The 25,445-nt window shown below is 45.4% G+C and overlaps 1 protein-coding gene across 3 annotated transcripts in view; it reads right to left on the bottom strand.

The window, feature by feature from the left end:
- The window catches only part of LOC129814261 (palmdelphin-like), a 33,043-nt gene extending 11,719 nt beyond the window's left edge, over nucleotides 1-21,324 (bottom strand). For 2 of the 3 annotated variants that reach the window (XM_055867268.1, XM_055867267.1), the window contains exons 1-6: nucleotides 21,218-21,299; nucleotides 15,925-15,976; nucleotides 15,739-15,819; nucleotides 15,358-15,476; nucleotides 14,262-14,376; nucleotides 14,073-14,097 (exon numbers count right to left, since the gene is read on the bottom strand). In XM_055867268.1, coding sequence (XP_055723243.1) covers nucleotides 14,073-14,097; nucleotides 14,262-14,376; nucleotides 15,358-15,476; nucleotides 15,739-15,819; nucleotides 15,925-15,969 — 385 coding nt within the window. In that variant the 5' untranslated portion in view covers nucleotides 15,970-15,976; nucleotides 21,218-21,299. Of the gene's footprint in view, nucleotides 1-14,072; nucleotides 14,098-14,261; nucleotides 14,377-15,357; nucleotides 15,477-15,738; nucleotides 15,820-15,924; nucleotides 15,977-21,217 lie in introns of all 3 variants that reach the window. The other variant, XM_055867269.1, reaches the window with a different exon arrangement.
- Between the last annotated feature and the right edge of the window lie 4,121 nt (nucleotides 21,325-25,445).

Here is a 25,445-nt window from a genome sequence, read left to right as displayed (position 1 = left end):
TTAGCCCCACCCCACCCATGCATGTAAAAGCATGTGAGTCAGCATGGCATTGTCCTCCAGAAAGAGGTTTATCTACTTAAACCCAGCTAAATTCAGGGCAGCAATGTTTTTGAGAGCTGCAGCAACACTTTTGCAGTTGTCCATAGCTATACTGTATCTTTCAAAAAATCGGCGATAGCAGATATTAGCTATATACTGACCACGGAAGAGCCCATTCTGTTATAGACAGAAGCCTGTGACAAGACAGACCAATCAGGGCTTATCTCTCGTCATGTCCAACCACCCCAATATCTCAGCCAATCATGAATAGCCAGGAAGGATCATGTCTTTCTCCCTGTATAGCTCAGTGCTTTCTCCTTGGCTCAACTAGGCTGATCATTTAACATTTTTATTCAAATTTACAGGTCCCATACAAGTTTGTAATTAAGGCACATGAAAGTTCACATGTTCAAAAAAAAGTTTTTTTAATGGCCCTACTTTGAAGTAGGAACCAGGTTCAAACGCCTCAGATTCTGTAACGGGTCACATATAGGAAATGCTCGGCAGGGCCAACATAGATCTTTGCTCATTGCGAGAATGCTAATTGTCGTCTGTTTTTCTCGATGAGGCCTCGGACCCTCCTTTATGCATTTCCCCCCGTGGAGATGATTTGGCCCACGTTGGGGAGGGTGCTCCTGGAGGGCTTGTCATAGATTTTTGCGGCTCCCCTTTGCCCCAAGCATCCTTGGTTTTCAGAGATTGTTCGTATATTGGGCGAGGTCCCGTGGCAACTCCCGTTGCCCAGGGATCAATTATCGCAGGTGCACAGGTAGGTTTGGATTTGGAGTCTGTGGCTTGTGCCCTGGTGGTGCGGTTCCTAAAGGGTGTGCGCCGTCTCAGGAAGGTTTCTTAAGAGCAGTTGGAGGCCACGGAAGGAGTGTTGTATGGCATTGAAGCTCGTTTGGAGGTTAGATAGCACAGTGTCCAGGGAAGGGCCGGAAGTAGACAGAATGGTGTCGTCTGCGTAGAGGTGGATCAGGGAATCGCCCGCAGCAAGAGCAACATCATTGATGTATACAGAGAAAAGAGTCGGCCCGAGAATTGAACCCTGTGGTACCCCCATAGAGACTGCCAGAGGACCGGACAACATGCCCTCCGATTTGACACACTGAACTCTGTCTGCAAAGTAGTTGGTGAACCAGGCAAGGCAGTCATTAGAAAAACCGAGGCTACTGAGTCTGCCGATAAGAATATGGTGATTGACAGAGTCGAAAGCCTTGGCCAGGTCGATGAAGACGGCTGCACAGTAATGTCTTTTATCGATGGCGGTTATGACATCGTTTAGTACCTTGAGCGTGGCTGAGGTGCACCCGTGACCGGCTCGGAAACCGGATTGCACAGCGGAGAAGGTACGGTGGGATTCGAGATGGTCAGTGATCTGTTTGTTGACTTGGCTTTCGAAGACCTTAGATAGGCAGGGCAGGATGGATATAGGTCTGTAACAGTTTGGGTCCAGGGTGTCTCCCCCTTTGAAGAGGGGGATGACCGCGGCAGCTTTCCAATCCTTGGGGATCTCAGATGATACGAAGGAGAGGTTGAACAGGCTGGTGATAGGGGGTGCGACAATGGCGGCGGACAGTTTCAGAAATAGGGGGTCCAGATTGTCAAGCCCAGCTGATTTGTATGGGTCCAGGTTTTCCAGCTCTTTCAGAACATCTGCTATCTGGATATGGGTAAAGGAGAAGCTGGGGAGGCTTGGGCGAGTAGCAGCGGGGGGGGGGGGGGGGGGGCTGTTGGCCAAGGTTGGAGTCGCCAGGAGGAAGGCATGGCCAGCCATTGAGAAATGTTTGTTGAAGTTTTCGATTATCATGGACTTATCAGTGGTGACCGTGTTACCTAGCCTCAGTGAAGTGGGCAGCTGGGAGGAGGTGCTCTTGTTTTCCATGGACTTTACAGTATCCCAGAACTTTTTGGAGTTAGAGATACAGGATGCAAATTTCTGCTTGAAAAAGCTGGCCTTTGCTTTCCTGACTGACTGCGTGTATTGGTTCCTGACTTCCCTGAACAGTTGCATATTGCGGGGGCTCTTCGATGCTATTGCAGTTCGCCACAGGATGTTTTTGTGCTGGTCGAGGGCAGTCAGGTCTGGAGTGAACCAAGGGCTATATCTGTTCTTGGTTCTGCATTTTTTGAACGGAGCATGCTTGTCTAATATGGTGAGGAAGTAACTTTTAAAGAATGACCAGGCATCCTCAACTGACGGGATGAGGTCAATATCCTTCCAGGGTACCCGGGCCAGGTCGATTAGAAAGGCCTGCTCGCAGAAGTGTTTTAGGGAGCGTTTGACAGTGATGAGGGGTGGTCGTTTGGCCGCGGACCCGTGGCGGATACAGGCAATGAGGCAGTGATCGCTGAGATCTTGATTGAAGACAGCAGAGGTGTATTTGGAGGGCAAGTTGGTCAGGATAATGTCTATTAGGGTGCCCATGTTTACGGATTTAGGGTTGTACCTGGTGGGTTCCTTGATGATTTGTGTGAGATTGAGGGCATCAAGCTTAGATTGTAGGACTGCCGGGGTGTTAAGCATATCCCAGTTTAGGTCACCTAACAGAACAAACTCTGAAGCTAGATGGGGAGCGATCAATTCACAGATGGTGTCCAGGGCACAGCTGGGAGCTGAGGGGGGTCGGTAGCAGGCGGCAACAGTGAGAGACTTATTTCTGGAGAGATTAATTTTTAAAATTAGAAGTTCGAACTGTTTGGGCATAGACCTGGAAAGTATGACAGAACTTTGCAGGCTATCTCTGCAGTAGATTGCAACTCCTCCCCCTTTGGCAGTTCTATCTTGACGGAAAGTGTTATAGTTGGGTATGGAAATCTCAGAATTTTTGGTGGCCTTCCTAAGCCAGGATTCGGACACGGCGAGGACATCAGGGTTGGCAGAGTGTGCTAAAGCGGTGAGTAAGGCAAACTTAAGGAGGAGGCTTCTGATGTTGACATGCATGAGGCCAAGGCTTTTTCGATCACAGAAGTCATCAAATGAGGGTGACTGGGGACATGCAGGGCCTGGGTTTACCTCCACATCACCCGAGGAACAGAGGAGAAGTAGGATGAGGGTGCGGCTAAAGGCTATCAAAACTGGTCGCCTAGAGCGTTGGGGACAAGGAATAAAAGGGGCAGATTTATGGGCGTGGTAGAATAGATTCTGGGCATAATGTGCAGACCAGGGTATGGTGGGGCACGGGTACAGCGGAGGCAAGCCCAGGCACTGGGTGATGATAAGAGAGGTTGTATCTCTGGACATGCTGGTCTCAATGGGTGAGGTCACCGCATGTGTGGGGGGTGGGACAAAGGAGGTATCAGAGGTACGGAGAGTGGAACTACGGGGTCCATTGCAAACCAAAACAATGATAACTAGCCTGAACAACAGTATGCAAGGCATATTGATATTTGAGGGAGACATGCAATAAGGCGTAAAGTGATTGCAGGTCTTGATTGGGAGAGCTAGCTAAAACAACAGGTGATATAACAGCAGCTAGTCAGCTAACACAGCAACAGTAGGTAAAAATGGCGACGGCTAGGCAGAGAGGGTCGGATTAACTACACACAGATCCTGAGTTAAAGCACAGAGCCGACAGATAAAACACAAATAAACGGAATGGAGTACCGTGAATTAATGGACAGTCAAGCAGGCATCAGCTATGTAGCCAAGTGATCATAGTGTCCAGGGGGCAGCCGTAGATGGAGCAGTGAGGCCTCCACTAAACTAGCCCGCGGCGTTTAAAGTTAGTAGCCCGGGGGGAGGTCTGCTCAGACGGAGGGGGTCTGCTCAGACGGAGGCCGGTTGAGGGCACAGCGGATGGGCTATTCGTCTGCAGACCAGACGTGGTCGTGTCGACAGAGAATCCAAGCCGGATGGCGATGGCGAAAGAGAGGTTGTCTGTTCAGATAGCAGCCGATATGCTCAAGACAGCTAACGATTAGCGTGCCGCAGTTAGCATATGGGCGTTCAGGTTACGTCGCGATGGAGGGGCCAGTTGAATAACTCCCTCGGGCAGTTAACGTCGGTATCCCAGTCGTGAAGGCCCGGTGGGGCTCCGCATCGGCAGTAAACGGGTCCGGATAGGTGATTGTAGCCCAGGAGTGGCTGATGGAACTCTTCAGCTGGCTAGCTCCGGGATAATTGGTGTTTGCTCCGGAATTGATGTTAGCCAATAGTCACTCGGATAGCAGCTGGTTAGCTGCAAGATCCAGGTGTAAATGTCCAGAGCTTGCGGTAAAAATCCGGGGATATGGAGAGAAAAAAGGTCTGGTATGCTCTGGTCTGAGTCGCGTTGTACAAAACTGGCAATAGTTTTCCGAGCTAAAGGATAGCTGATGAGCGCTAGAGACTGTGTGTGGGATAATAGCATGGTTGTGCTCAACCCTGATCAACTCCGCTACCAACAACCAATCGCCTATAGAGCCCATAACCTGTATCACTAGATACCTCATAGGGTCTAGTGAGTTACAGGCAGGAATCAGAATTAAAGCCAAGTAATGAGACACATATGGGGGAGGGGTGCCCCCTTGTGGGCAGAGAGGGAATCGCCCAATTTATGAATATAATAATATGCCCCTTGAACACCATGGAACACGGGGTAACAGAGGGGGCATTAAACATGGACAAGCTTCCAACATATACGTTGTGCTTCTGTGAGACTGTATAGCCTGCATTAAGCCTGGCCCCCTTACGGGCACAGGGGGCTCCGGCAATGGCTGACGTATTATCCTGTTTGGCTGCAACCAAATGTGGGGGCACTGTTGTCATAGCAATGCTTTTGTGGAAGGGCACACTGGTTGCTCAGACCCTCCCTCCGGTAAGTTTACCCGAACCAAGTGCTCGGGGGCTGCTTCCTCCTCAGAGGTGCACACAAGCCCTGCTTCCTCCACTCCCTCCAACTCCAGAAATTGGAAATAGGAGCTGTCATAATGCCGGGGGAAGCTAATAAGTTTCATTAGCTGGAAGTTATGCATGCTAGCTGACGTTAGCAGGGAGGCTTTTTATTCTAAGCTAGTCAGGCTAGGCTCTTTGACCGCAGCACAGTCCATTTAGAATAGTGACTTAATGCTACGTATACTAAACAAGAGAGCTACCCAAGCAAGTGACTCTGAGGCCATGATTGTGCTTCCGTGCATGACATTGCATGATATTTCTCCTGACAGTGGAATAACTATTCTGGTGCGTTGAGTTAAACAGAGGCATGCTTTACCCACTCCGTGCCGAAAGAGCGGCAGAGGCTGCTAAAAGTCAGATGAGGCGCACTTTATTGTTTCTGACGGCACTTCATCCCCACTCTTCCAAAGAGAAAGTTACTTATTTTTTCAAACTTGGTGCAGCTTGGTGCAACGATAGAGCGCTGTTCGAACTAGGGTTTATCTAACATGGCTAGCACACTATGCAGCGCTTGTTTTCAGTTTAGCTAGCCTGGTCTTGAAAGTCTACATAGGACCTGATCATCAAGGTAGGACCAGACCCTTCATCGACAAGTCTGGGAAGAGAGTCAAGCGGTGCTCGACCAAGTCAGACACAGGCGGTGGGGGTAGCCTCCCGTCTTCGAGTAGCCTCCCGTCTTTGAGTAGCCTCCCGTCTTCGAGTAGCCTCCCGTCTTCGAGTAGCCTCCCGTCTTCGAGTAGCCTCCCGTCTTCGAGTAGCTTCACGTCTTCGAGTAGCCTCCCGTCTTCGAGTAGCCTCTCGTAACCCATGACAGTGTGCACAGGATCCTGGTTGAGCGCAGGAAAGTACAGCATACACCACGCCCAGGCAGACAAGACATTTGACAAAAAAATACCCCCCCAAAAATTACTTGTTAAAGAAAATGTCTTTCTCTGAGCAATTGTATTAATATATAAATATTACATAAATTAAAAATGTGGAGCATACAATATAGCTCAGTATTTTGAGGCCTAAGGTTCTATCTGACATTTTTGTCGCATATAATTGATCTTTAGATGGTTCTTCATAAATTTGATTTTTTAAAGCACATTTTAAATAAAATAATACTTTATTTCATTTATCGATATCCCCAGAGTCAGATGAACTCGTGGAGACCATTTTTATACCTCTGTGTCCAGTATGAAGGAAGTTAGAGCTAGTTTTGCGAGCCAATGCTGAATAGCATTAGCCCAATGACTGGACTTCTAGCGCTAGTTAGCAACTTCCTTCAAACTGGACATAGAGACATACAAATGGTATCCACGAGTTCATCTGACTCTGCGGAAGTAGATAAAAGGCCTCATTGCCAAAATACCGAAGAATCCCTTTAAGTGAAAACATTTTAAAACTAGAAAGTTCTATATGCATAAACCCATTTGAACTTGGTGCTATAAAGCTCTATCTTACATCCAATCACAAGCCAGTTGATCATAATACATTTATGTATTTGGTTATGTGTTCAATCTTGTCACGACTTCCGCCGAAGTCGGCTCCTCTCCTTGTTCGGGAGGCGTTCGCGACCGACGTCACAGGCTTTCTAGCCATCGCCACTCCATTTTTCATATATCCATTTGTCTTGTCTTGTTTTCATACACACCTGGTTTTCATTTCCCCAATCAATCTACTTGTATTTAACCCTCTGTTTCCCATCATGTTTTGTGTGTAATTGTCTTTATGTCAAGTGATGTTTGTTAAGCGCTTTACTTTATTGTTCCGTTTTTTGAGCATGTTTGTTTTGTTGTGCTCCGGGTTTGGAACTATAATAAAGTCTGCTTTCTTTAGTCATACTCTGCTCTCCATACACATCATGACAGAATTACACACCAAATGAATGGAGTCAGCAGGATCAGGTTCCCCGGTTAGAGGAGTCGAGGAGCGCGTCCAGGAACACTCGGCCATGCTACATCATCTTGGTGCCATGATGGATCGCGTTGTCCAGACCATGGACCGCTGGGAGAGACAAGAGGTCTCTCCAGTGCCTCGACCAACACAACCGGGATTGTCTCCACCCGTTCCATCCGGAGGGGATTCCGGGGGGATGCGTCTCTCCCTTCCCAGGGAGGATGATGGAACCGCAGCACAGTGCCAGGGATTCTTGCTACAACTGGACCTCTACCTGGCCACTGTGCACCCAGCACCCAGCTCCCTCGGGAGGGGAGAGAGTGGCCGCTCTCGTCTCCTGCCTCACAGGAGGAGAGCTGGAGTGGGCAAACGCCGTTTGGAGAGAAGGAGACATGGCTCCAGACCACTTCGAGGATTTCACCCGTTGCTTCAGGGCCGTCTTCAACCATCCACCTGAGGGCAGAGCGGCGGGGGAGAGGCTCTTCCATTTGAGGCTGGGGACGAGGAGCGCCCAGGACTTCGCCCTTGAATTCCGAACATTGGCCGCAGGAGCAGTCTGGAACGACAGAGCCCTCATCGAACACTATAGATGCAGCCTACGAAAGGATGTCCGACGTGAGCTGGCCTGCAGGGATGCCACCATTACCTTTAACCAACTGGTGGATTTGTCCATCCGGTTGGATAACCTGCTGGTCACCCGCGTACGTCCAGAGGGGGCTCTGTTGGTTCCATCACCCAGCAACCCCGCTACGGTGCCCATGGAGTTAGGAGGTGCAGCGCATAGGGAGACGGGAGGAGGAGCCATCACGTGCGTCATCTGTGGCCACAGAGGACACACTGCCGGTCGGTGCCGTGTTGGTTCCTCTGGGAGTCGAGGCAACAGGCAGGGCACTCTGGCATCACCCCAGGTGAGTTTGCACCACACTCATCCAGAGTCCTCTGTTGATCAACTGTTTGTGCCTGTTTGTTTCCCTGAGTTTTCCCCACATTCCCAGCAGAAGGCGCTCGTCGATTCAGGCGCAGCTGAGAATTTTATCGACAGAGCATTAGCCATTAGGTAAGGGATCCCCATTTTTCCTATAGTTAGACCCTTCCGGGTACATGCTCTAGAAAGTCGACCATTAGGGTCCAGGCTAATCAGTGAGGCCACCATCTCCTTGGCCATGGTTATGCAGGGGAATCATGAGGAGAGAATCAGTCTCTTTCTCATTGACTCACCTGCATTTCCTGTGGAACTAGGTTGGCTCTGCATAACCCCACTATTTCCTGGCAACAGAGGGCTCTCAGGGGGTGGTTGCGAGAGTACTCAGGGAGGTGTGTAGGGGTTTCCGTTGGTGCTACTACGGTGTAAAGTCCAGATCAGGTCTCCACCATGCGCATCCCCCCCAGAATATACCGATTTGGCTCTCGCCTTCTGAAAAAGAAGACTCAATTACCACCTCATTGACGGGGGGATTGTGCGATAAATCTCCTGGCAGATGCTGCGCTTCCCAGGAGTCACGTGTATCCCCTGTCGCAAACAGAGACGGTGGCTATGGATACATATGTCTCTGAATCCCTGCGTCAGGGGTACATTCGGCCCTCTACTTCACCTACCTCCTCGAGTTTATTTTTTGTGAAGAAGAAGGATGGAGGTTTACGCCCGTGCATTGACTATCGAAGTCTCAATCAAATCACGGTGGGGTACAGTTACCCGCTACCTCTTATCGCTACGGCGATTCAGTCAATGCATGGGGCGCGCTTCTTCACGAAACTGGATCTCAGGAGTGCGTATAACCTGGTGCGTATCTGGGAGGGAGACGAGTGGAAGACAGCGTTCAGTACCACCACAGGGCATTATGAGTACCTTGTCATGCCGTACGGGTTGAAGAATGCTCCATCAGTTTTCCATCCAATCCTTTGTAGACAATATTTTCTGGGACCTGCACGGGCAGGGTGTAGTGGTGTATATTGATTACATTCTGATTTACTCCGCTACACGCGCCGAGCATGTGTCCGTGGTGCGCAAGGTACTTGGACAACTGTTGGAGCATGACCTGTATGTCAAGGCTGAGAAATGCCTGTTCTTTCAGCAGGCCGTCTCCTTCCTAGGGTATCGCATTTCCACGTCAGGGGTGGAGATGGAGAGTGACCGCATTTCAGCCGTGCGTAATTGGCCAAGTCCCACCACGGTAAACGAGGTGCAGCGATTTTTAGGGTTTGCCAAATACTACCGGAGATTTATCTGGGGTTTTGGCCAGATTGCTGCGCCCATTACCTCATTGCTGTAGGGGGGTCCTGTAAGGTTGCAGTGGTCAGCTGAGGCGGACAGGGCCTTTGGGCAGCTAAGAGCTCTGTTTACTTCGGCTCCAGTGCTGGCCCATCTGGATCCTTCTTTGGCGTTCATAGTGGAGGTGGATGCGTCCGAGGCTGGGATAGGAGCTATGCTCTCACAGAGCTCGGGCATGCCACCGAAACTCCGCCCCTGTGCTTTCTTCTCGAAGAATCTCAGTCCAGCGGAGCGTAACTATGATGTGAGGGACCAGGAGTTGTTGGCTGTGGTTAAAGCGTTGAAAGCGTGGAGACATTGGCTTGAGGGGGCTAAACACCTTTTCCTCATCTGGACTGACCACCGCAACCTGGAGTACATCCGGGCAGCGAGGAGACTGAGTCCTCGTCAGGCAAGGTGGGCCATGTTTTTTACTCGTTTTGTGTTTTCCTTATCCTACAGACCAGGTTCCCAGAATAAGAAGGCAGATGCACTGTCCAGACTGTATGACACAGAGGAGCGGCCCATGGATCAGACTCCCATACTCCCGGCCTCCTGCCTGGTAGTGCCGGTCGTGTGGGATCTGCGGACATTGAGCAGGCACTGCGTACGGAGCCCCCTCCCCTCCAGTATCCCGTTGTGCGTAAGTACGTTCCGTCTGCTGTCCATGACCAGTTGATCTCTTGGGCCCACATGTCTCTCTCCTCTGGTCATCCGGGGATTGGTCGGACGGTGCGCTGTCTGACTGGGAAGTACTGGTGGCCCACTTTGGCAAAGGACGTGAGGGTTTATGTTTCCTCCTGCTCGGTGTGTGCCCAGTGTAGGGCTCCGAGACACCTGCCCAGAGGTAAGTTACATCCCTTACCCGTTCCACAACGACCTTGGTCACATCTGTCAGTGGATTTCTTAACAGATCTTCCTCTCTCACAGGGAAATACCACGATCCTGGTTGTTGTGGATCGTTTTTCTAAGTCCTGTCGGCTCCTCCCTCTGCCTGGTCTCCCTACGGCCCTACAGACTGCGGAGGCCCTGTTTACACATGTCTTCTGGAACTATGGGGTGCCTGAGGATATAGTGTCGGATCGGGGTCCCCAGTTCATGTCGAGAGTTTGGAGGGCGTTCATGGAACGTCTGGGGGTCTCGATCAGCCTTACCTCAGGTTTTCACCCCGAGAGTAACGGGCAGGTAGAGAGAGTCAACCAGGATGTAGGCAGGTTTCTGCAGTCCTATTGCCAGGACTGGCCAGGGGAGTGGGCAGCGTTCGTGCCCTGGGCCGAGATGGCACAGAACTCGCTTCGCCACTCCTCCACTAACCTCTCCCCCTTTCAGTGTGTATTGGGGTACCAGCCGGTTCTGGCACCATGGCATCAGGGTCAGACCGATACTCCTGCGGTGGACGACTGGTTTAGGCGCGCGGAGGAGACATTGGAGGCCGCTCGTGTCCATCTCCAGCGAGTCGCGCGTCGTCAGAAAACCAGCACGGACCGTCACCGCAGTGAGACCCCTGTGTTCGCACTGGGGGACCGGATCCCGCTCTAGACCCGTAACCTGCCCTGCCGGAAGCTGGGTCCGCGGTTTGTGGGGCCATTTCAAGTCCTGAGGAGGGTGAACGAGGTATGTTACAGATTACAACTTCCTTCTTATTATCGTATTAACCCCTCGTTCCATGTGTCTCTCCTCAGGCCGGTGGTGGCTAGTCCGCTCCAGGAATCTGAGGTGCGGGAGGTCCCTCCGCCACCTTTGGACATCGAGGGGGCCCCGGCGTACATCGTTCATTCCATCCTGGATTCAAGGCGTCGGGTGGGGGGCCTTCAGTACCTCGTGTAGTGGGACGGGTACGGACCAGAGGAGAGGTGCTGGGTTCCGGTTGCAGATATTTTGGATCCTGAACTACTGCGGGAGTTTCACCGTCGCTGGCCGTATCGCCCTGCGCCTCGTCCTCCGGGTCGTCTTCGAGGCCGGTGTTGGCACGCCGCTGGAGCCGCGCGTCAAGGGAGGGGTACTGTCACGACTTCCGCCGAAGTCGACTCCTCTCCTTGTTCGGGCGGCGATCGACGTCACTGGCTTTCTAGCCATCGCCGCTCCATTTTTCATATATCCATTTGTCTTGTCTTGTTTTCATACACACCTGGTTTTCATTTCCCCAATCAATCTACTTGTATTTAACCCTCTGTTTCCCATCATGTTTTGTGTGTAATTGTCTTCATGTCAAGTGATGTTCGTTAAGCGCTTTACTTTGTTCCGTTTTTGAGCGTGTTTGTTTTGTTGTGCTCCCAATTTGGAACTATAATAAAGTCTGCTTTATTTAATCATACTCTGCTCTCCTGCACGTGACTTTGCCTTCATACACATCATGACAATCTTGGTAAAATAGTGTTATTCTATCATTTATATATTCAAATAGCTACAGTTTTCTTAAAAACTGAACATGTCTAAGTGTCAGAACATTATAGTTTCCTGCTCCTCATCGACTTATCCAGACTAAGGAACTAGCTAGATGACTCAGTATTGGACTCGCAATAGCTCCGTAACGCTAGCTAGCATATTAGCTCGATTTGGGCCTATCCCCACACCAAAGCTAGTTAGCGTTGCTATCTAACAACTCGGAATAATGACCATACTCACCCCTCGGCAGGTGCCAATTGCCAGCAACTGACCCAGAAAATTGCAGAATTGGAAGGTAGAGTGTATATTCTTCATCAGATTAAAGAAGATGAACAGCTGATTGACTCTTTGCTTGAGAATGCCAAAATCCCTCCCTCTAAATTCTGGAAAACCGTTAACTCACTTAAACGAGAAAACTCCTCGACGTCCCTGTCACAGCAAATTACATCGGAATTTGGGATCGTCAGTGACCAAACAAAAATTTGTGATGTTTTTAATAAGCACTTTATTTCTGCTGGTTTTCTTTTTGAAAGAAAAACTTGCCAATATGATCCTGACCAGTCTATTGTTTCAGCCCCCCAGCCCCCACCTGATGTGGAAAACAGTAAGCCGGTTTTTAATTTTCAAAAAGTCACAGAAGATGAGGTCTTATCTGCTATAGATTCAAAGAAATCGTTAGGTGCTGACAATCTGGATCGATATTTACTCACGTGTGTGGCACCTATCATTGCTAGTGCAGTGACGCACATCTTCAATCAAACATTAGTCGTAGGAAAACAGCTTTTGTTTTACCGCTCCTCAAGGGGGGTTGATGGTAGTGAATTGGTTAATTATCGGCCCATCTCTAAGCTCTCCTGTTTGGCTAAAATTCTAGAGTCATTGGTGAATAGGCAACTACAATCATTTGAACTGTTAACAATACTCTTTCTAGCAATCATCTGGCTTCAGACCTAAACACAGTACCACTACGGCCACTGTACATGTTGTAAATTATATTGCTAATGTCCTAGATAATAGAAAGTACTGTGCCGCCTTGTTCATAGATTTGTCTAAAGCTTTTGACACTGTAGACCATCTGATAATTTTGGGTAAGCTGTCGTCAATAGGACTGGGATCGGATGCCTGTCGTTGGTTTCATGACTATCTAAAGGATAGAAGTCAGGCTGTTAGAGTCGACGGCATCCAGTCGGAGCCATTGGAGTTGGTTAAAGGGGTCCCACAAGGTTCTATATTTGGTCCATTATTGTTCACTCTCTACATAAACAATATCGGTGATGAGGTAAGAAAGTGTGATGACACTGTTATGTACTCTATTGCTTCAACGGCTGACCAAGCATTATCGCAGCTGGAGACAGATTTTAAGATATTAGAAGGGTTGTTTTTACAGTTGAAACTTGTTTTAAATGCTAAGAAAACACATTTTATGATTTTGAATAGGTCCAAAATGTTGGATGAAAATACACTTGCACTTAGATGGCTCTCAAATGAATCAGGTCTCTGCATATAAAAACTTAGGGATATGGCTGGATGATAAACTGTCTTTTAAAATGCATGTTGACGAACTTTGTAAACGGCAAAAAATCAAGCTAGGCTTCCTCTATAGAAACAGGACATGTTTGTCCTCCACAAATAGAAGACAAATTGTGCAAGCTACTTTTATGTCTGTTATAGATTATGGGGATATTATTTACATGCATGCTATGGCATCCACACTTAAACCGCTGGATGCTACTTATCATTGCGGGTGCTAGCTACAGAACTCACCGCTGTGTTTTATATCAAAATGTGGGTTGGACTTCGCTGTCCATGAGACGAGAACAACATGCTCTCGTGTTTGTCTATAAACCACTTCTGAATAAACTACCTTCTTATTTATAATCACTTATCAACATTATAATTATAATTCATAAAACCAGGTCTCAAGCATGGATTGCACAGAGTTGGGTTTGGCTGCCTTTTTGTGTTACGCTCTTGCATATGGAATCGCCTGCAAACCAAACTTAAACTTGAGACTCTTGTCCCTCTTGCCAATTTTAAACATTTATTGGAGGATTTTTATTTTTGTATTGCTTGTAACTGCTTTGGGTAATACAAGTAAGTTATTGGGCTATTAGGGGAATAACCTACAGTATGTGTAAATGTAACAATCTGCTGTAGTATTTGTTTGTGTTATCTGTGATTGTTTTGATTGTCTTGTGTAGTTTCTTAATCATTGTACCTAAACTGTATGTGTAAACATGTATACGCAGGGCCCAGCTGTAAAAGAGACCTTGGTCTCAGACTATGTTCCTTGTTGAAATAACGGTATAATGGCTGAATCCAGATTGACATTTCAGAGCCATAAGGTTCTATCTGCGATTGCACCCACCTAAAAAACAAAGGATTTTGATACTCTGCACTTTAGGTACCTTTAAGGTGTGGATATGGGTTATGAAAGAAGAATTCACTACAAACAGTTCTGAGATGTGAAAACGTTGATGCCTAATATATCTGAACTATGTACTTTGTACAGATAGAAACTTATAGTCCCAAGGTTACGATCTGTATTATCTATTTTGTACAGTCTTTTTTCCTCATCTTTGTCAACGATGCCAATAATTATGGTCACAAAAACGTAATCAGCAAGCTAGCAAAAGGACTTACCTTCTTTGAAATTGTCCTTTGCTTCCTATAAGATAACATAAAACAAGAGACTAAAAGTCACCAACCTCAAATAAAACTTTCAGATACAAAAGTGTTAGATATACATCTACAGTACTCTCATTGTGGCCAAAGCAAAAAATCTAAGACAGAAATAGCTCAATGTCAATTTGTACCATACTGTCCAAGTACCTTTATTATCTCCTCAGGTGTTTTCTCGATAGCTTTCAGCCTCTTCAGTATGAAGCCCTCATTTTTCGAAATCATTGTCTCTTCCCTCTCCAGAGCCTCAATCTCTTTCTCAATCCTGCAAGCCCAGACGAAAAGGGTCAAAGGTCATATCACCTCATAGACAAGCGGAGTAGGGGTGAGGAACGAATCAGTGAGCTGACTGTTTTCTCATCTTCTGAAGACTTTCTGTTCTGACTGGAATCTCATCAAAGGTGTAACTTAGCAAACTGATCATGGCTGGCATCAGACAGACTTGGGGTCAACGGCCCCGGCATCCCTCTGCCAACCCCATCAAAGCTGTGCCATCCCAGCCAACTGGCACAACCTTGACATTTTGACACCTACAGTCCAAATGACACTACCCCAAAGTGGTACCACCCTAACAGAATGGCACCTACTCTGTGAAATATTAACAAGTGTCCATTGAGTGGAGGGGGGAGTGCAGAATGAGGCTATTTGTAGATGTCCTTCTCTCTTACTAAAGAAACAAAAAAGGCCAGAACACTATATCTCTCCTCATGCCACCTTTTAAAAATGACAAATGTTTCAATCCTAGGTGGTCTTCATTAGGTAAAAAGAAAGTCTCAGTTACAGGAGTTGGTGGACCTAAAGATCACTCTGCTGCTGTCTTACTACCAGCACCTTAGGGTTTTCAGGGAATGCACTGACTGCCACTTGGTCAAATTGGTGCACATCTAAGGGATTTAGGTCTAACTGAACAGTGCATGGACTGCCCTTCACCACAGACAGTCTTATACATGTTGTCTTCAGTGTGTTGATGCAGTGACCATCCCGTGAGCATAGAAATCAAATAAATAGAACAGGCATCCCCGTTTAAAAGCAACACTTGACTGTAAGTGGAACAGATGTTTTAAATGAGTAAGATTTATAACACTAACCAGCACTTTCACATAACACTTAACCAACTGTTGCTAAAAACATTTCTCAACATATTAAGGCCTATATTCGATCAGGCAGCCCTGTTAAACCAGCAATGTAAACATAGATCAGTTTATACATGCACAAATGGAGTATGATTTGTTTCGGCTTACTGTACCTGTGGATGCTGGTCTGAAGGAGTTTAGTTTGTTGTCGATCTCCCCTCAAAGTCTCTCTCTGCTGGGAGCTTTGGTTGCTCGTTCCATCCATGAGCCACTGCTCCCTCAGAGACTTTTTCTGTTCAAAGCAGAAGAGGAAACATTATGGCTTACGTGTCATGACACAAAGTTTTTTACACGCTGATATGTATTTTAATGGACTGCTCAACTGCAGTGACTATAACATATCAAACTGTCAGAAAGCTCTGATGCTTGGAATTCTCACTGTCGTTAGATATTGACTTACGAATTCATCCAATGTTGTTGAAATGATGTGGTCTGACTATATGACAGTAAGATAAACTATAATTTGATCACGTCATCACATTATCTTACTGTACCTTTAAGTGCTGAAGCTTTAACTTCTCCTTGTCTATTTCCAGCTTTTTATGAACAATGTCTTCTTGGACTTTTCTCTTATCCTGCAGATACAATATAGTTATGAGTCTTACTACAGTACTTGAAACAGGTATTGTTCAGAAGTTGATTTGCTGTAAGAGGACCAGACTGATTCCAGGTCAGTTTACCGTTATTGCTTGGAGTCGGTCCTTTACCAGTTCTGCCTCTTCCATACTGACCCTGCACCAAAGAAATTGAAAAGTGAGGGGAGGAAAGGTAATAGAGAAACTAGATTAAAGACAGTATCTAAAAAGTGATGATTTGGCACGTACAATCCTATATACACTGTATAGAGCTTCACTATGGATTGAGAGGGAAAGTTAAAGGGATTCAGGACAAGCGCCAGTGGTGATTGAAAGAGTGACTTGACAAATTTGACCAGGAACAAAAGGGTTTGAGTTCCACAATGTCACAGACACAGGAGGTTGTATATAAATATAAAATATATAAATACTTCCAAAGTTATTTAAATACCCTAAATAGTATTTGAACCAAGGTCTGGTAGCCTACCTGACCAGACCTGAAACAAGAGTCTGGTCTAGCCACTAACACACTCAACCGTATTTCTGGTCTGAAAGAACACGGCATTCAAATCCCTCAGATCTTACTCCAGAAATGTTCTGGTCTCCAAACTCGCCATATCAATTGGGAGTGGTATAGATATCAATGTAAGCCGAGTCAACTGGTATGATGATACGCACACTTACAAACATTATAAGGTGCAAAAACGCATGGACTTTATGGACTCACATTCTGTCAGGAGTGCTTCTGTGGTGCTTATGTGTGGTGATAGTGACAGGGATGACCTATGGGCCTGAAAAGGCATGCCAGCACCTCCCTGATCTCCTGACACTTTTTTCCCCTGTCTCTCACCATGCCCCACAGTTATTCCAGCCAGGCTATATCCTCAGACAGATAGCCCCCTTAATGGGATGACACAGCAGCAGCCTCTACATCTGCTCTTCACATAGAGGTACGAACATAAAACAGATGTCTTCTAGATACTGTCAAAAAATGTCTGTACATAACTGCTTATTCCTTTCTGATTCTGCTAGTCCTCTAACCGGGAATTCTGAAAAAACTGGGAATTTGCAAACCTAACTACAATATACACTGAGTGTACACAACATATGAACACCTGCTCTTTCCATGACATAGACTGACCAGGTGAATCCAGGTGAAAGCTATGATCCCTTTTTGATGTCACTTGTTAAATCCACTTCAATCAGTGTAGATAAAGGGGAGGAAACAGATTACAGAAGGATTTTGAAGCCTTGAGACAATTGAGAAATAGAGGGTGAATGGGCAAGACAAAAGATTGAAGTGCCTTTGAACCCCTGTAGTAGGTGTGTCCAGGCATTGTCAATATGTTTTAATCTGTGCAGACCCAGATGCACCACATCATACTTCTCAGTCTAGGGCCAGATGAGGATAGAACAGTATTTGGTAAACCCGTTACAATCTTATTATAGTAAACTAGCATTAGAGAGTCAGACCAAAGTCTTGCAGTTACTAGAATCTAAAACAGCATGAAGTCAGTGGCGGTCGGTGCCATTTAAGATGAGGGTAGAATTATATTTTTAATGAGCATGGCCTTATTTCTATTACAGCATATTGGATGACTGTCATTCGTATTCCATTCACCCTGGTCAATGTAGCATCGATAGGTTTAGGCTACTAAATGATACTTGAATTTTCCCTGTAGCCATTATGAGGTTTTACAACCTAGCCTATGAATGAAAGTTTGCAACGTAGCTGCACAGGTTGAGAGATTATTTTGTAATTGAGGTGAATGACATCGACACATTCAATTCCGCCTTGCACACACTTGCCTGCATCTAGCTGATCTAGGGTGTAATCATTAGTCCAACAGTTGCAGATGTGAGTTTCTATCGGACAAACTTATCCTCGTTTCATTCCGTTTCCTTCCATTTAAGAAACGTTTCTCAACACAATCGGCAGAATGAATACACCCCTGATCACATGCAAACACAGTTCACTTTCATAGTGGCCATATAAAAACACCATGATCACGTTGCTTATTGCATATATAATTCCTTCTAGCTACTACGTGCTCTCCCCCTCTCACCTTTTCCCTTCGTCCCTGTCACCGTTTCCCTTCGCTCGTGGACTTCAGCACACAACTCATCAGCTGTCTGTGACCAGGCAAAAAAACCTTTCCAAGCCAAACCTTCATATCATGATCGCTAACTGCTACACACAGCCTACATCCTTGTCACGTCATAGTCAACATAGCTGCTAGAACTAACGCATTAGTAAACCCACTACAATCATACAGTACAGTGCACAGTCAGAAAGCAGTTTAGCAGTTACACCGGTGGGCCCCAGTGGCAATAATTTCATAAAACCAAACGCTTACCTTGACTTGGAAGATTTCCAGTGTTGGATAGCCATAGCCAGCTAGCTAACATAGCATCCCTCTCTGTTTGAGCCGTGTGTTTGTGTAGGCTAAACAAGCTAGCTGCATTCGCTAGCTAAGTGAAAGTTAAAAATTACAACCAAATATAGCTATCTCTCTCACTCTCTTTCTCTTGCTTCTCCTTAATTTTGAAGAAATTAATTTGTTAAAAACTCATCAACTATTGTCTTTCTCTTTGAGTCAACTACTCACCACATTTTATACACTGCAGTGCTAGCTAGCTGTAGTTTATGCTTTTAGTACTAGATTCCTTCTCTGATCCTTTGATTGGGTGAACAACATTTCAGTTCATGCTGCAAGAGCTCTGATAGGTTGGAGGACGTCCTCCGGAGGGTGTCATAATTACAGTGAAAGTCTACGGAAAGGGTTGAGAACCATGAGCCTCCTAGGTTTTGTAAGTCAATGTACCCAGTGGAGGACGGAAGCTAGCTGTCCTCCGACTACACCATGGTGCTATCATACAAAGTGCTGCTGAGGCCACCGTAAACCTTCATTGCAAAACAGTGTGTTTTAATAAATTATTTGGTGACGTGAATATTTTTTTATTTAACAAGGCAAGTCAGTTAAGAACAAATTCTTATTTTCAATGACAGTCTAGGAACAGTGGGTTAACTGCCTTGTTCAGGGAAAGAACAACATATTTTTACTTTGTCAGCTCAAAGATTCAATCTTACAACCTTTCGCTTATAAGTACAACACTCTAACCACTAGGCTACCTGCTGCCCCAATATATTTAGTATAGTTTTATCTAAAAAGGATAACGTTTTTAATACTTCACTATTTTTATTTTTATGAAATTCACATGGTTCTACCCTCCTCCGAGGAGCCTCAACTGTATAAAGTCCATATGGAATGGCATTCTGTCAGATCAGAGAATGATTGCAATGAGGAGCTATATCTGTATGTATATTACATCCAATGTCTCCGGTCTCCACCCAACATTACTGAGGCTGGGTGAGGTACGGTGCTACTCAGAAAATACCTTGACAACAAGCCAAGGGGTGGGAAGCACTGTGGTAGAACATGATAAAGATCTTCCCATCATTATGTCCTCACCAACACAATATGCCAGAGGAGCACCAATTGCCATCTTTCACCACACAACACTCAATGCTTCCCATGAGGGAAAAATGGGGTGAGGCATCTACATACTGTACATAGAGGAATGAGCTGGCTAAACCACGCCTCTTGCATTGCATGCTTGTATACTGAAGCGCTGTCTAAAAATAGCAGGTCAAAATAGCGAGTGCTGCATTCTGCTGCAAATAATGTGTCTGTCTGTCTCTTCGAAAACAGAGCTAAGCAAACAGGTGATATTTAGAACTGAAGTAGTTGTTGTTCTTCATTTACAAATGTAGAAACATTTGGGCTGCTGTTATGGTTGTAGTGGCTACAGTACTACAGGTTATTGACATAAAGCCTTTGTGATTCAATGTTGTCATGTGGCAGAGGGCCAGTTATGCCAATCCTGATTACAACACGTGTCATCATCACACAACTCTGTGCATCAGCTTTCAGCATAAACAATTACATTCAAGAGTTGGAAAATCCTTCCCTGGTGAAAACTAAAAGTCTAAATGAAATTTCGAACAAGAAAAAAAGCACAAAATCCTGATTAAAAATGAATGGCGCTTATCAATTCTTGAAGTGGAATTTCAATGAATCTCCTGATTAGACTAAATTGAAATGGTACTCACTGACCCCAACCCTGGTCAGCATTGTGAAGTGTGCGATATACGTGTGACCAATTAGGCTGGACACCCTTTTGACCCTTAAGTCATCACTTCTGAAAGACCTAAGCAACAATTCATTTTTTTACCTGGCCTGATACATCACACTCAGGGCTGACTCCAGGCATAAACATCATAAGCGGTCACTTAGGGCCCCAGGGCGATAGGGGCCCCCAAACCAATTTTTCTCTTGTTGTCAGTCACTGACAGTTACTCAATTAGCCATGTCAGCACCCCAACCAAATCTCGTTTAAGGCCCCCAGAAGGCTAGAGTCGCCCCGATCACACTTGGTAGCTAAGTACACTATACAGCAATATGCAGACTCTTAATTGCTTTTCTTTCATTTTCTTTATACTTGGATCCCCAGCACCTGCGCAGAACAATCGGATGTGTTTCAATCTCTCCACATAGTGAAGAGTGGAAGCTCTAAACTGTGATGGTCAGTTCCTTCTAAGCCGCCTGCCCTAAGCTGATCATTGGTGACTTATCCAGGCAGCAAATCTGCTGGGGCATCTGCTTCCACAACAATAACTGCATGGACACATGGCTTTCAAAATGGCACATGGATGATAGTCAAGCAGTATTCAAAATGTAGCAAACAATTAAGTGTGCACTCTTCCTTCATTTTCTTTATGCTATTATTTTATGGGTGGATATTTCTTTCCAGTAGCAAGGAGGACTGATAAGGGCTCAAGTAAAGCATGTCAATAATATAGCCTGAATGCACAAATCATGCACAAACAATGAAACAGAAGTACTGTATATTCTAGGCCTAAAATGGTATTTTTTCCACTGTCCTCAATTAGAATAGCTTGTGAGTGTGCAGTTGTCGCATGCATGAAAAAAGTGTCCTATAAAATGGCATTGAATCCCAATGCCTTCGCATGCTATGACAGGTTCTGAATGCACCCAACAGATGGTGAAAACTGAAACGGTTTAAGCGACGCTTTAAGAGATTAATGGAGACCCCGCAGTGCCCTGTCCAATTGTTTTATTTCGTCACGCATAAAAAAAAGAGCAATTGAACATAACAGTGAAATTATGTTGAAACCATTCAAAAGTATACCGTACATAGGTTAAAACCTATACAAAGCTATACCTTATTGCATAGTTAATATAACGTATAATATAACGTATAAGTTAAACTATTCTTCATGTCAGGTATCAGTGCGCGCTGTGCGCTCATGGCCAAATTCCACAACATTGCCAAACAAAAAGTAAAGGTTTGAGAAAATAGCAATAATACTCACCAGTTATATAAGTGAACAAAGGCAGGATATGGATTATAAATGCCTTTTTGGCTCAAATTCTCAAATTCACTGTACTTCTCAAGAGGACAGCGCTCTGTTCCGCAACACGCGACAGTCAGGTACAGTGTGTGGGGATTTACCAGATCCAGGGTTACGTATGATTGGCAGTTTGCCTTTACACCAATAGCAACAGTGCAAGTGTCATAAGTAACACTTCTCAATGACTGGTGGGCTTAATTTAAACGTCGAGAAAGCCATATGCTCTCTCTCTTCATCTCACGGTGAAACAAAGCTTCACTTTGTTTTGTTTGTCAAGTTTTTTTTTTAAATCAAACTTTGCGCAGCTGTCTTTGCTTTGCTCCTCCTTGACCTTGACAGAAGTGAACAGACACCTAGCAAATTAATTATGCGAGAAATGGTGTGGTAATGCCATTATGCGCAAATATTTATATAATATTAATATAATAACCATCATATGGAAGTAAACTTGGGAGTCACGCGATGATATTAAATGAATTCCTCCCACTAAGACTCAGGAAACGATGCAGTTTATTAGGTTACAGATTAAATCAATAATGATGCTCTTCACAGCGTGGTGAAAGTGCACGGTGATCTTGACGCTTCTTTCCAATAAATATCGGGGCTCTTATTCTGGTGACATGATGATCAATGCTTGACTATCATTTGATAAATACAAATATCCTCACTCTTATCCATAATAATCTAGTGATGTAGACTAGCCTACCCGCACAGCCTACTCACAGTGTACTAGCACTGGCAAGAGAGTAGGCACGTTTGCTATTTAATGCAACAGTTTACTGTGACAAAACTATGGTGGACTTGAAAATGCGATGGAAACACATAACATTTTAGATTTTTATTCGGTACATGAAAAGTTAAGCGAAAAAGTACGTTATTGTGTGCACTATTGTTTGTTCCAACTATGTCACCACACACCGATTTTTATCAGCAACGAGTCATTTTGGTGTATTTCGTTTTAGTGTGGGCAGCGCCATTGAGGGCTTCCACCATGCTTCTGACATTTGAAAGTAGTCAAAGTAGTAAACTGGGTCGGGATTCCTATGGGTTGTAGCCTCAATGGCGCTGCCACAGGCGCTATAATGGCACAGATATAAAGATGAGTCCTCTATCTATCTCTGTGGTTTGGTTGAAACACCACTGCTAGTGTGAAAATGCACATGTTTTCTTAATGCGGATTCTAGAATATTGGCATGAAAATCTGTTTCCAATTGAATGGAAACCAAGACATAACATGACAGACAGTCATGATATTTCTATCGTACGCACATCCATTCTGATGTGTAAATGTCATTCTGCTGTTTTATTTCAGAATTGTTCAGTTTCTGAATCAATTTAATATGTCATTCAAGGGGATGTTTTGGAGTTTTAAATTATTAACCCCTTCCACCCTGGGACAGACATTGTCCAACATAGCACATGCATGTTAACTGCCAAGTCATTAAAGAGGCCATACATATCTGACACTTGCTCCAAGCAGAGCCATTATGCATGCATGAGGGGACAGGTGTAGGAGTGTAACTATGGCAACAACACACAACTCTGCAAATAAAGAAAATAAAGTAAAATCACATTTTATTGGTCACATACAGTACAGGTGTTTAGCAGATGTTATTGCGAGTGTAGCTAAATGCTTGTGCTTCTAGTTCTGACAGTGCAGCAATATCTAACGCGTGTCTTTTCTGTGTGTGATGTTATAACATTTTTCGATTGTGGTTTCTCTCTCTGCCTGTTTTCTCCTCGGTGCTCAGTGTACTTATTTCTGTTTGCGAAATTCCAGGAATGCATTTTTGGGCTATGTTGCCAAATTGTTTGAATTGTGTGATACCTTGATTTGGGTTGGTGGTCTATTTGGTGAGATTAACTGCTGAAGAGCTCAATAAATCTTCAATCATTGATGTTTTTATTTTTTTATACATTGAATGCATTCACTTGTATGGGCGTGTGGAACTTCTTCCTAGACACTCTAGACCCAACCCATAGATGTTCAATGTATTGTACAGAGTCAATGTAATATCCGTGTCTATGTGCTCATCTTTCTCTCATGTCAGTGGAACGTTCAACAGTGAGCTCATAGGTACAGAATATCCCTGCTGGTCAAACAATAACACGTCCACAAATCACCTCAGCATGGGACAGCTCACAGAGCACACCTAGGTGGGAGGCATTTCCACGTGGTGTTGCGTTTATTTACGCTCCCATAAAAAAAAACGTCAACCTTTGGGGGCATGGGACATTCTCAGTGCAGACTCTAATGAAGATCCCTTGGTTCTCTTGGATTCATATAACAGTGTTCCTATTCCTCAAAACGATCAAACATCTTGATGATTGTTATACAGAAAGGGCTAAATGTATGTAGTCATACAGGTCTATGCTTCATTAAGACACACAACACAAAACAGTTTATTCTGAATGTTCAAAAGGTACCGCTCTTAACAGAGGTCATCCAAGTACAGCAGTCAGCACAGTGCAGCACAGGTGTCAGTCATTCCACAGAGGGTCGAGTGTCTGCAGGTTTTCGCTCCTCCATTGTACTTGATTGATGAATTAAGGTCCCCAATTAGTATGGAACTGCCCACACCTGGTTGTCTAGGGCTTCATTGAAAGGAAAAAAACAAAAACCTGCAGACACTAGGCCCTCCGTGGAAGGAGTTTGACACCCCTGCTTTACAGTGTTCTGTAAATATACTCCAGTGACATCTAAATGTTATTGTTGGCCAGCAGGTGTATTGTCCCCTTCAATGACAGCTGCAGTCAGCCCACCTAGAGAGAGCATCTGTCACCTACCCTACCCTGTCCTATCTCATCAGTGAGGCGATGGCACAAGGAAGGGACAAATAGCTAGGGCCAGGAGTTTTCCTGTCCATGTGATCTGACCAGGACAAACTCCAGGCCTTACAGTAGTCTATATAGAGAACAGAGTTTTTTTTCCTGTTCAGGAAACATTGTCAGGACAAACTCCTGTCCCTATGTATGGCGTAGCTATAGATTACATGGCTTGGACATTCCCCTGACCATCATGAAGGTTCAGCGATAGAATTACAACCCAGGGCAAGGAGGTCATGGCTTGGATTACACAGTTCGCAAGTTCAGGCCTCGTAGAGAGAAGCTATATAGACCACGAGGGAGTGTGTGCGTGTGTGGTGTGTGTGCTTGTTTGGCTGACTTGTTTTGGTGTTGGTGTACAGCGACGCCGGTGACCATAAGAACTACCAGACTGTCACACCCTGTCAAACTCAATGTCTGGGATTATACGTATGTGTCAACAACACCCATTCTGCTTTTGCTAAGTGGTGGTGGCCAGTGGGGTTGGCTATTGTCATGGACAGGGCATGGAACACAACATCACATTACACAGTACATCCTCTTCCCCTGCTATTTTTCTCTCGCTCACTCTCTCTCTCTCGCCAGCCTGTTTATAAATTGGTAAGTGCTCTCTCAGTTCCAAAGCAGTTCATTCGCTCAGTGGATTACCGAGTTCATTTTGTCTCATTAGCATCCTGCAATTGGTCTATCTCTCTTGTGCTTCGCTACAGTGGGAGATACAATGGAAGTTGCAGTCCTGTGGTCAGGGTAGAGCCCTCATGTTTGTATGGTTGCATTCAGACGTGTGGCCACTTAACTTACTTACAGCCCTAATTCAATCAGGGCCTCTCTCTCCTCTCGCTCCAATGGGTAGCAGTATTGATCCCGTAGAAAGACCATAAGCCATAGTTCTCAGACACTATTCAAGAGTGCCCTCAGGGAGTCCGACCTCTTACAAGACCCTCGCCCTCTTTCTCCTTGTCCCTTCTGCTCTCCACTCATCCTCTTCCAGTCAATCGCTTTCTCTCAAACAAACTTTCCTACATTGTCTCCTCTGTTTCTGCTACTCTCACGGTCTCTTCTGCTTTTCCAGTTCTCTTCTATTTCTCTCCCTCTCTCATCCTCCTCTAACTTTCTCTGTGTGTCTGCCTATCCATCTTTTTGCTCTTATTGCCTCTCTATCTGTTACCTTGTTTGTCTCCTATGACCCTTCTCCTGTCCAGACGGATAGATTTGGTCAGACAATGGCTGTGGTTTGGTCACTTCTCCTCTTCGTGAATCTACAGAGGTCTGCCATAGCAGAAAAGCGGTTTTTGAACTGTAGCCATTGTGAATTATGGATCCACTGATCCACTGACGCTAATATGTTTTTATTTGTCTTGAA

The sequence above is a fragment of the Salvelinus fontinalis genome, chromosome 17, assembly GCF_029448725.1.
Source record: "Salvelinus fontinalis isolate EN_2023a chromosome 17, ASM2944872v1, whole genome shotgun sequence".
In the NCBI taxonomy this organism is placed as follows: Eukaryota; Metazoa; Chordata; class Actinopteri; order Salmoniformes; family Salmonidae; genus Salvelinus; species Salvelinus fontinalis.
The sequence above is the reverse complement of the archived record's forward strand: the minus strand, read 5'-3'. Positions and strand labels throughout refer to the sequence as shown.